General features: G+C 50.0%; 1 protein-coding gene across 1 annotated transcript; it reads left to right on the top strand.

Moving 5' to 3' along the window:
* The first annotated feature begins 54 nt into the window (after positions 1 to 54).
* TGME49_288040 (hypothetical protein) lies at positions 55 to 11,847 on the top strand. The gene is made up of 12 exons (XM_018782019.1): positions 55 to 1,606; positions 1,985 to 2,254; positions 2,902 to 3,048; positions 3,888 to 3,970; positions 4,743 to 4,789; positions 5,576 to 5,642; positions 6,194 to 6,437; positions 7,045 to 7,557; positions 8,103 to 8,925; positions 10,132 to 10,364; positions 10,950 to 11,138; positions 11,408 to 11,847. The coding sequence occupies exons 1-12, from the start codon at positions 488 to 490 to the stop codon at positions 11,543 to 11,545; spliced, it is 3,873 nt and encodes a 1,290-aa protein (XP_018636343.1). The 5' UTR covers positions 55 to 487; the 3' UTR covers positions 11,546 to 11,847.
* The last annotated feature ends 157 nt before the right edge of the window (positions 11,848 to 12,004 follow it).

Genomic DNA, 12,004 nt, shown 5'->3' with positions numbered 1-12,004 from the left:
GGGGAGCGAAATGCCTTGAAGCGAGAAATTCACTTGCAAGTGCAAAGCGTCTTCCTTGAGTCTGGGGCAAGAACATCTCTTCAGGGAACTGTGTGAGTTTTTCCCCGTTAGAAAGGAGATCGAGACGACGCCACAGCGAGAGGGAGTTCAGTGTCTCTTGGGCTGCTTCGAACTCCCTGGGGAACACCTGGGCAGCGCGCGTTTCACTGCATGCGCTGCGGAGTCGAGAGTCGAAATCCAGGTATGTCCTTCCTTTTTTTCACATGCTGCGCGTCAATCTAGGCTTTGAGTTTTTAGAAAAAAGACGAAAAGAGAAAACGGAACGATTTCGCGCCTTCTCGCGTTCTCCTCGCGAGGGCTCTCCCTGCAGAGAGTTGTGTGAATCACTCCCTCTCGCAGGAGGGGAAATCCCTGCAAAGGAAGAAGCAAATTCGCGCGTTTTCACAGCATTTTCTCCCAATTGTTTCGCACTTCTTCGAATTCAAAAATGACGGAGCAGCAGCGAGACAGGACGCTTCTTGACAGCCGCCTGGACGCGGAGACTGCGGCATCGTCGCAGGCATCTGCCCGTCCGGTTCAACACACCTCTTCCTCTTCGTGTTCTCCTTCTTCGCTTTCATGTTCTGCTTCTTCTGTGTCGCCTGGCTCCGTCTCTTCGGATGCGCCCGGGGCCTCTGCACTGAAGGACGAAGGAGCAGACGCCTCGGGAGTCCGGCCTGCGAAGAGAGTACGCGTATCCTCCAGGTGTGTCGACAGCGTCGAGTCTCCGTCGCTAGAAGAAGAGGAGAGGGAGAAGGCGTCTGGAGAAGCGAGTGAAGACAGCACCACCGACACGGAGACAAGAATCCGGAAAGAAGAAGAGGCGAAGAGCGTCGCGGAGAGACAGAAGCGTCTGTACTCCTCGTTTCTTCCGCCAGGACTGCTGAACGATTTCGTCTCGGCTGCTCTGGCCCTCGACGCCTCCGGGGAGTCCCCCGCAGAGCCCGGGTGTACATACACCCCAGACTCGGGGCCTCCTGGGGGAAGTCCGGTGTCTAGACACCTGGGTGCGCCACGAGACCCGCAGACGCCCTGCGAGGCGCTGCTGTCCTTCGACCGTGAGTCGCTCCTTACTTTCGCTTCACTCTTCCACCTTCTCGTTTCTGGGAGAGGAACTGATGAGGGAGAACTGCAGGAGGCCGCGCAGGCAGACAAGCGAGAGGCGGAGGAAGCCGCCCAACAGACAGAACTAGAGGGCGACGTCTCCACGAGAGGGTGTTGGGGCAGAGAGGTCGGTGCGCGGGTGCAGCCGGAAGTCACGAAGAAAACGAGGAAGTCGAGCGCTTCGGAGGAGGTCGTGGAGGGAACCAGCAGCGGAGACCGGACAAGGAAGAAAGCATTGGAAATGTCTTCTTCTCCCCTCGTGTTCCTGCGCGGCCGACGCAGCCGCGAGGTGCTCGTGCGTCGACTGCTGAGGCAGCTGCGCGGAGATGACGGCGAGGGGCAGAACAGCGGGGCTGCAAGCTCAGGCGGCAGAGCCTCTCTGAGTTCAGCTGTACATCCACCGCAGGCTGTGCTCTTCGAGGCCTGGATGAAGGCACTCAAGATCTTCCTCTCTTTTGTAACTGTAAGGCCCAACCGTTTGTTTAGATTTCTTTATCTTTAGCGAATTTGGGAGCTTTTTCCGGTTTCACTTCTCTCTGTTGTGGGTTTATCGTCGGAGAACCATGTGTTTCCTGGGTTCCGACACAGAGACATTATCCGCTTTTTTTGCGTTGCCGCGTTTCTCTTCTCCCATGTTCACGCCGCTGTGTGCGGTAAAGGAAACAGATGCATGCATCGACGCATAAATCATCGTGCCTGTTTGGAGAGCGACGACTTCTTTTCCGCCAAATCGTCTCTCGTTTGCGTCGGCTGTACACACACACGCACAGACAGAGGACGTCACCCTCGCTGTTGATTTAAGTGGACTCTGGATATTTCTTGTCTGCTTGGTTTTTTCCAGTCGAGCGCCCTCGTTGGCAGTCACGCCAAGGCACTTGCTCTCGTCGCAGTTTTCGATATTCTGCTGCTTCTTCTCTCCCCGGAAGAGGACCTCTCCCCTTCTTCTGCTTCCTTCTCTTCTGCTTCAAGTGCTGGAGCTTCCACCGGCAAGGTGGTGGACGGTGCGGGGAAAGCAGCCGACGCGGCGTCTAAGGGGCGGAGGCGAGAAGGCGCGTCTCGCCCTGTTCTCGACTTCAACAACTTCGCGGATCTTCTCGTCGAATTTGCTCGAGTAAATCCTTGAAAGGCTTTTTCGAAGAATCCTGTTTTCTCCCGCGTTCAAGCGCAAAGGCGTTCCGGAAGTCTCGAGCGAGCCTGAGGCAGTCTCTTCTCAGGGTCGTGAGGGTGCGCCTTTGCTCTACAAAAGAGGACGCCAGGAGATCGCGTGACATTTGCAAATCTTGTAAAAAGAACGCGTTGTTCCCTTTCTCGGACGTCGCGTCTGGTGTCTCTCGCGTAGCTGTGTTATCTGGAGGTGTACGGAGAGCTTCTTCCGTGTAGTGCTCTGAACATGACGGCTGTGTCGATAGCGGCAAGTACGGGATAGAGAGCGTCGAGACCTGGAGGAGGATCGTCGAGAAGATGTTGAAGCAGATCGTGAAGAGGAGGATCTTGAAGAAGTGACGGCGTGAGGATGAACCGAGGACTCTTTTCAGAAGTTCTCTGAGGCCTTCGCCTGCAGTGGAGAAGGCGACGCGGCTTTGAGCCATTTCGGTTTGGTGCCGCATGCGCGAAAAGGCGCAGCCGAGAGGATCAACGTAGACAGACGGAGGGCCAGAGAGTACCCTTTTTTCGGGAGTGGTAAATGAGGTATTTCAGATTTAGCAGGAGGTGTTGCTTCGTTTTTTGTGTTCTCTTGTGACTTTGGCTTTTTCTCAGACGGTGCCTCTTCGGGAGATTGGATCCGTGATCTCCTTTCTGGAAAAAAACAAAGAAAGTCTGATTGCGGCATTCCAGCGAAAGGGCCGCGACTGTTTGTCAGGCTCCAAACAGCTCGACACGGCGCAGGCGAAGCGAGCTCTGCAGGTAACTAGAGAGCAGTCGCGCAGGGGGAGGCTTGCTCAGAGAAGTGAGATGATTTCTGTAAATCTGTTTGGACGTTCAGAAAACTACGCTTAACTGGAAGAACGTAGAGAAGTACCGGCGTAGGTCGACTCCCCAGTCCTGCAAGAATCTCACGCGAGTTCAGAGAGATGGAGTGAAGTCGAAAAACGGGTCGAACCCGGGAGCCTGCCACAGTGTCTGTACATCTCAGCGAAGGCGTGTGTTTGTCAACGCTCTTATCCAGATGTGAATAGAGACAAGGAGAACAATAACAGATGCTCGCGTATGCGTTCATCACCTGTGTCCGTACGGACTGGGATGGAATCTTTTGAGTGTATCGTACATTTCTGCCAGCCTTAACCAGTTTGAGGAGGCTGAAGAGGCGCATGCATGCGCACTGCGGGAAGAGCCGCGAGGAGAATTCTGGATGTTGTCTAAAACGAGAGAGAAAGGGTACCTTCGTTTTTTAAGTGAATCTGGAGAGCTGCAGGGATGTTTCTGAGAAACGCGTTCTGCGACCTTCCACCTTTCGAATTGTTTCCGTAGAGTGTACAGATGCACTGGACGAAAGATCGGAAACTTTTCTCCCTCATTTTCTTTCAACAGTCACATCATTTGCCTTCTCACTGGAATTCATTGGGTCTTTGCTAAGACGTCGCTTCCCTTTTTTGGACTGTCTTTCTCTTTTTTGAGTCTCTTCCTTTTGATTCCCTCCTTTTCTTTGAAATTGAATTCACTAAGTTCTGACATGTCTTTCTTTTCATTGAAGTCGCTTCTTTTCATGAAGTGGATTCCGGTTTTTTGGAAACTCGCGTTTTCAGGCTGCTGGAGCGAAGGTGATCGGAATGGTGAAGAGCATCGAAGAGCCGCTGATGCATGCAAACGAGAAGCAGTACATTTTCGCGTACGTTGCGGGGGGTCGCGTTGCTTGTCGTCTGCCTGCAGAGTAGTCATGTGGTTTGTCAGTGTCCAGCAGAGAAACTGTAGCTGTGGCGACGCGGAGTTCCGCTACCGTTTTTTCTCGCGAACGCGAGGCTCCTGCATGTCTTTCTGTCGATGACCCTCCAGATCTGCGGACTCGAAAAATGTCTCTTATAAGAATAGAAATCAATCTCTATAGACAGAAAGGAAGAAGGGGGAAAACGAGAGAGAGCGAAGGTGAGAAAGACTGACAGCGATAGGTGTGGGTCGATGGACGCGAGGAAACAGACAGAGGTTCATGTATATAAGGAGATCGACTCAGCGAATCGAGTGACGCAGATAGATCTCTTGACAGAGAGCGACGCAGTTGGATGGTAGGGGAAGGTGGAAAGGTGTGTGTTCGAGGAGGCAGACATGCAGATCGATACGTCGACATCGTTTTTTCTGGAATTTAAGAAGGGGAGAAATAGAGACGCACGATATGCATTGATGCAAAAGTGAGTGGCGTGTATGTGTATGTATATGATGGGACCCAGTTTTGCGTTTCACTGCGGTGCTTCTCGGCAACCGCTTGGTCTCGCTTTTTTTGAAAAATCCGTCCAATCTTGTTTTTTCTCGTTCCTCGTTTCCTGTCGGTTAGGATGTTGTCTAGTTTTGGTCGCTCGTTCATTTCTGGAGCTGGTGTTTTCTAGATTTGCTCCTGTCTCCTGTTTTTGAGAGACCAGACGAGGTGTCTTCTTTGTGCGTTTCTGCAGGTTGCGGCGGCTGCTCATGGAGACCCTGTCGATGACGCATGCAGGCCGTGAGGAAGAAACCCAGAGAAATTCCTCGAGAAAAAAAGAGCGCAAATCGGTTGCGTTTCCTTTCATGTCTGTGCACTGTGTCCCCTCCAGTGGAAGGCGTCGCCACACAGCCTTCGCGTCATGTCTCTCTTAATCGCACGCGTAATCATGCATCTTCGTAAGCGTATCTATACTTGCATATAGGTATACCGATGCATGCGGACGAGTCTATCACATGCATGCATGCATTACGCTTATTGTCTCTGGAGACAGTAGAGAACAGCATCCGCGTATACATACATGAATATATATATATATATATATATATGTAGACATAGAGAGGTGAACACATGGATAGATTTATGGAGAGAGGCAGGTGTGAATGCATACCAATGTAAATAGTGATGTAGATACAGGTCGGTGGAGAGTGATGTCGTCTTGCATGTTTCTTTACAGACGTTCAAATGATAGGACCTTCCACTGTGTGGAGCTGCGTAGACTCAACTTATTGATTCCGCTCGAACATACCCTCTTTCAGGTGACAGTGTGTGTAGCTGTTTCGACAAGGGAGACACAAACGCTTCACCGGGTGTGCGTACACTCCTCTTCGCATGCATACATCTTTTTCTCAGGCTCTGCAGCTGCATACGCCTCAGTCCTTTTCTGGACCAAAAAGGAGCGTCTTTCTAAATGAAACAGCCGGCGGAGATGTTGTGTACCATTTGATTTTCCACACCATCTTTGCTCATCTGTTTTTCTGCATTCTCTTGAAGTCCAACATGTTTTCGTGCGTTTGCATTTTTCAGTCTCGAACAGAACCATGCAGAGAGCAGAGGCGACCCCCGTTGTGCTGGACAGCCTGGAAGCTTGGAAGTAAGCGCGTATTGTGAGGACTGTTTTTCCTCAGTTCGTGTTTTCCGGTGATTGTCTTCTCTGTGGGTTTTTTTTTCTCTCCTCGTCTCTTTCTGTTTTGCGGATCACTTTGTCTTTCTTCTCTCGCGGTTTCTCTCCTCTTTCTGTGGGCCTTTCATCTCTGTTGTACTCCGGTGAACTTTCTTGCTCTCTGTAGCGGCTTTCCTGCGTTCGTGAAAGAGATACCGCCCTCCCCATGAAAGCCTTCTCGTGTGTGTAACTTGTCTTTTTCTCTTGTTTCTTCACTGCTGGTGTGTCTCCATTGCATCTGCTTTTCCTCTGCGTCCCCTTCCTGTCTTCTCTCTCTTTCTCCCTCGCCTCTCTTGTCTCTCATTTTATCGTCTCTCGCCCTCTGTTTGTGTACCATTGCCACTCTCTTTCTCTCATTCGCCATTCTCGTTTCCTTTCCTCGCTCCTCGTTGTCTCCGTTTCCTCTCCGCTCTTTCCTGCCGTTGCCTCGCTTCTCGTTCGCTTCCCACTGTCTCTTTCTGTTTTCTTTTCTTGTTCCTCAGCGCCCTCAGCCACTTTGGGGTGGGCGTGGAGTCGCCGTCGGCCTCCACTCATGCAGACCGCAGTCGCTCGAAAAAAAGTTCTGGAAAATCCACTCAACAGGCCGGATCGGGGGGCAAAGAGGCGGCTCCTCGGTCAGCAAAGAGCCTTGAAAACGAAAGGAAGTCTGAGAAAGGAGGCGGCGACTCTCTCTCGAGCTTCGGTGCATGCTCCTACGCGGTCTACGCTGCTTACGGGAAGGCTCTGGTAGGCTTTCCGTCGCGAGGACTAAAAGAAATAGAGTACTTCTTGAGAGAAAAAAGAGCAGCAGAGTGCATCGAGTGAGCAGCATGTTGCAAGAAAGAGGTGCCAAGACAAAAGACTCCGAATGTGAAGAGGAAAATGAAGATGCTGAGAAGAAGAGCCTCTCTACTCAGGTGGCGAACCCCCCTCGATCGCGAGGAGAACAGAGACGATGTGTTTAATGCCTAGTGTGTCGGTGGAGTTTTATAAAGTTGCGTCTTCACTGCACATGGAGGTCTTCATTTGTTCTCCTTTTTCGGTTCTTTCATTTCATCTCTGGGGGTCCTTATTTACCCGATGCATGCGGTGAGTCTTGCCCGGGAAGAGAGGGGGAAATGCAACAAAGAGACGTCCCTTCTACAAGTTTGATCTTTCTCCTCATTTGTCTCTGCGCCTTATGTTCTTTCGCATCTCCCGTTTCGTTTCTCCTGTGTATTCCTCCACGCTGTTCCTTCGTCACTCTGTGTACAGTTTCGATTCTCTTTTCCTGTTTGCTCTATTTCTTCGCCGCCTCTCTCCTGTACTTCCTCTCTGTCGGATCTGCCTCCTTCGTTTTTTCTTGTTCCCTCAGGCCTTTCTCCAGGCTCCAGATCGCGTTCTCGAGCAGCCTGCTGAGGTCGTGACGGACGTCCTTTCCTCTCTCGACACCGTCTTGTCGTATTTTGAAAAGCACCCTGCAGTGTCGACGCGTGCAGCGGCGGAGACGCGTTCGCCAGCTGTTTCTCTGGACAGAACTCTCGATCAAGACGAGGCTGAGGTGAAGCGCGCATGCGACAACCTTCTGCTTCTGTCGAGCTCTGGAAACCCACACTACCTGTCTGCTGGCGCCTTCCGCGAGCGCATCGACAACTCGTTTTTTAGGCGAGAATTGCTGACCAGTGCATGCGTCGCGTTCCACTTTCTGGGGCAAGCTGTTGGCCTCGGAGGTCAAGAAAAAAGAGGGAAGACAGACGAGCAATCTTCGCAGGGAAAGGCCGCCAAAAAGGAGACTCCCGTCCGACCCGCGGGCGGCGGGGAAACCGGCGCCACCGCTCAGCGCATGCAGCAAAAAATTCGAGAAACCTACTCTGCTCTCAACGAAAAGGTAAAGTCAAAAGGCATGGCTGCTTTGAAAACATGGAGATAGGCGTGCACAGGTGAGAGTAGACAGTTCCCGTAGCACACACAATCTTCAGAAAAACATGCACGACGGAGCGATACAGAGGACGCGAAACAGCTAGAGACATCCATAACACCGTTCTCAATACACACATGGATACAACTGAACTCCAAACAAAGAGATAGAAATATATATATATATATATGGTGTCGCTGGTGACTGGGCGAATTTCTACTGTATTAAGTTATTGTCCAGGGTATTTATCTAATGGGTTTTAAGTGGATATTTTCGTGGCGCGGAGTCTTTTTTCTAGGAGACGAATGTGTGGTGGTTTTTGATCGATCGAGAGTCTGTCTTTGGCAGAGAGGCACAGACTTCAGTTTGTGTGTCTATCATCTTGTTGTGTCTCTTTTTTTCCGTCAACAAGGCCGTCCATCGCTTCCATGTTTTGTGTCTTTCCCTCCGAACTCGTTTTCTCTGAACTTCTCTGTCTGCTCACGACCTGCCACTGTCTGTGTGCCTTTCTGCAGACGAAGGCGACTCTTGCTTCTCTAGAAACGCGAGTATGGTCTCTCGCTGCGGCCTTGTTTAACTCCTCGTCCCCCTCGGCGCACGTTTCCCCCTTTTCTGAGCTGTCAACAACGCTTTCTTCCTCGCAGCTGAGCTTGCGAGGCTCCGAATCTTTGTCTCCTTGCAGACAGACTGCGCGGAGGAACGTCGACCGGGCTCGATCTCTCGCGAGCGATGTCGAGGAGGAACGCAGCGGAATAGAGAAACTTCTGCAAACCGAGCAGCTGTGGCTGTGGTGGAAGAATCGGAACTGCTTCGACTCTGTCCTCAAGCCTTCCGGGTCGGACTCTCTCTCCTTCTCTGCCGCCGACGTCCCTGCCCCCGCTCTGCTGCCTTTCGCCGTTCAGGCGGCGCTCTCGAGCTCGAATCTCGCCAAGACTTTGGAGAAGCAGGCGCATGCAGAGACGCGAAAGAAGTCCGAGACTGAAAAGAGTCCAGAGCAACCGGCGCAGCCCGAGCCTGCGAAGAACGCTCAAAAGCTGGCTTCTTCTCAGTCGGCTTCTTCTCAGTCGGCTTCTGGCGAGGAAGCGAAGGCGAAAGAGGTGCAGCTCTCTCTTCAGGAGTCAAAGGAAAGGAGCGACGAGAAGACCGAGAAGAGCGAGAAGAGCGAGAGCAAGGCAGATACCATGGATCGGGGCGGCGCAGAGGAAGCACAGACTGGAGAAAAGGAAGAAGCAGAGCCAGACAAGCTGTTGAGTCGAGCGTTGGCGCTCGCCAAACAAGCTGAGATGGGAGAAAACTCGTGGTGGCCGGAGCTCCACAGAGGCAGCAAACCCAGAAAAGGTCTGTTCAGATCACCTCCACAGAAGCGAGCAGAGAGAGGCACAGAGTTAGGTAGAATACTGTCGATCGAGCGTTCCCAAGAGAGATTGATTCAAAAGTAAGAGAGCCAACGAAAACACCTCAGACACAGAGTGCCAGAATCACATCGATAGACGTCCGTACATATGTAGACGGAAATAGAGAGCTTCAGAAGAATGCGTGAATCACGTAGGTATCCGGATTCTACACCGTATCCTACGCGTACATACATATACATACATACATATACATACATATACATACATACATATACATACATATACGTACATATACATACATACATATACGTACATACATATACATACATACATATACATACATATACATACATACATATACATACATATACGTACATATACATACATACATATACGTACATATACGTACATATACGTACATATACATGTACATACATACATATATACATATACATACATACATATACATACATATACATATATATATATATACATACATATGTGCAGGTATGCGCTTCGGTGTGTATTTGTGTTATTCGCGCAGCGCATCTTAATTGTTTGTTGTGTGCCTGTTTTTTCGTGAGTCGTCTGGAGGAGTCTGCTGGAATTTTCAGATGGATCGACAAAGAGTGATGGTAGATCAGTCCATGCATGTTCCTCATGTTTATTCTATCCTTGGCGACTCGTCCTTCGTTTGCCGTTCTCGAAGTGGAGCCAGTGTGATTTCCATTTTCACAGCCTGTCCTTCGCATGTGTGCTGGCTCTCTCGTGTTTGTTTAGGAGTGTCCAGGCCCTTCCTTTTGATTTTATCCTCACATTCGCAAAGCTTGTGGTCAATTCTCTCCCCTGTGTACTCCTTTTCTTTCGTTTCCTGTCGCTCTCTCTGCTCTCTCCGTTCGCGTTGCTGTTTCTATTCTCCTCGCCACTGATATTCGTTTTAGATATTTCTATGCATTCATGAACATAACGTTTTATTCAGTCCTCCTCTCTACACATTCATACGTACATATATCTTTTTATGCATGGTGGTGTGTATGTGTGTGCGTCTTTCATAGGCAAATCCTTCACTTTGTCTCTCTCTTTATGTATATATATATATATATATATATATGTACATATGCATGTATGTATATATATATATATATATATATGCATCCGTACGTGTGTTTGTGTTTCTTTCTCGCCGCAGACAGCGTGGTTATGCGTCGGTTGGTGCAGTGGCTGCATGCTTGGGAAGCTGCAGAGGGTTCCAGCGCTGCCTCTTCTCCTTCAGTCTCTTCCGGACTCTCTTCCGAGCAGGAGGGAGGCGAACCGCTCGCGGGCCGCGTCGGCTTGGCGATTCCTGGGCCTCTGCGTCTCCTCAGACAAGGCGAGGCTTGGTTCACCAGCGACTCTCGAAACTTGCCAAACGACTACGATGACGTGAGCGAGGCTACGACCATCGAGAGAAACATATTCTTCGAAAAAACGGAACCAACGTCTGAAGGTGGCTGTGGAGCCTCGCTCTCGTCGCTCCTCTCCGTTTCTAAGATCCTTTTTCGGAACAGAATGCACCCAGCATCCGTGCTTGCAAGGAAATACATATATATATATATATATATATACATATATACATGCTTGTATTATATATATATATATATATTTTATGTATATATATATATATAGGAATAGACATGTACGTTTGTAGGTTGTGATGTATCTAAAATATATGTGCATATATGTATGTTGTATGTATTTATGCTTATGTACATGGTGGTTTGTAGGTTCTGATATATACATATACGTCTTTATATAAGCATATCTGTTGAGGTATACAATGTAAGACTGTGTGTTTCCTCTTGATCCGTGTCTCCTTAGTAGAGAGTATGTCGATGAGCAGCGTCTTCCACTGTCATATGAATATGTCTCTGCGCATGCATCGATTGGTGGGTGCCCCGAGTGTGCTCTCTGTCTGTTTCGACCCCGTCATATACTTGTTTTCGGGTGGCTGTCTCCTTCGTTTTCCAGCTGCTGTTCATGGACAAGCTTCGCGTGAAACTGAACGACTTGGTGCAGAAGATGGACGACGACGACAACCCTGAGAACGATGTAGATGAAGAAGAAAGAAGCAAGCACAACCCCGTGTTTTCGCTTCGGCTTCGAAAACTCTTTGCGTTGTTCTACGGAGATGCCTACGTGGCCATGCCGTACAAAGAGGTAAGGGTGTGTGTTTCTCCTTCCACTGTGTAGGATTCAAACGTTGAATTCACTGGCCGACATGGCGACTGTACTAACCTCCTCCGTCTGTCCATGTCTAGGGAAATCCGCCGTCCTTCTCAACTCGAAAACAAACGCATCTGTTTCCGTGTTTGCGTGGACACCTGCGTCGCGAGGTGTCTGTACAGTGCAGTCGGGTTTCGGCGTGGCTGCCTGCCCCGCATGTTTGTCGGTGGTATCAGGAGCTCTTGCCTTTGCGGTTTTCTCAGACAAAGTGTGAAGACCTACGCCAAGCCATCGCGGAGTACGACACGAAAGGTTTGGCCGCAAGGCTCGGGTTGAAGGCTGTTGAGAAACGTTCTGTGTCGCAAGCGACAAACGAACAAGGAGCTGAGCAGGAGAGCTAAGGTGGGGAAAGGAGGGTGGCATGAAAAGGAGTTTCGCAGCGAGTCGTGAAATTTCGAAATACGCGAGCACAGACGCGCCAACGCCGGGAAGGGGAAAAGTCTTGAGAGGTGGCAGATCGAATAAACACAGAGAGTGGAGGTCCTACGAAACTGGGTCGGGCTCCACGAAGACAAAGGCGCCGAAGCGGTACTCAGCATTCTCCAATTTTTTTAATGAAGAGGTTTTTCTTTGGCTTTACACCTCTGGATATCAGATTTGCATGTGCTTATTTCGAGGACCACTTTGTTCACAACAAAGCGCCCTTAAAACACAAGCAATTTCCCTTTCCTACACTGAACTTAAACCCCCGAGAAAGCAGGCACGCCTGACTGCTTATCGCTGGCTAACCCGCCTGAGATCTTGTGATTCTAAACATGCGTGTATGTTGCATGCATAAGCTCATATATATATATATATAT

Source organism: Toxoplasma gondii, chromosome IX (assembly GCF_000006565.2).
Source record: "Toxoplasma gondii ME49 chromosome IX, whole genome shotgun sequence".
Lineage (NCBI taxonomy): Eukaryota > Apicomplexa > Conoidasida > Eucoccidiorida > Sarcocystidae > Toxoplasma > Toxoplasma gondii.
Note: the sequence above shows the minus strand (reverse complement) of the source record. Positions and strands in the feature narration are given on the sequence as shown.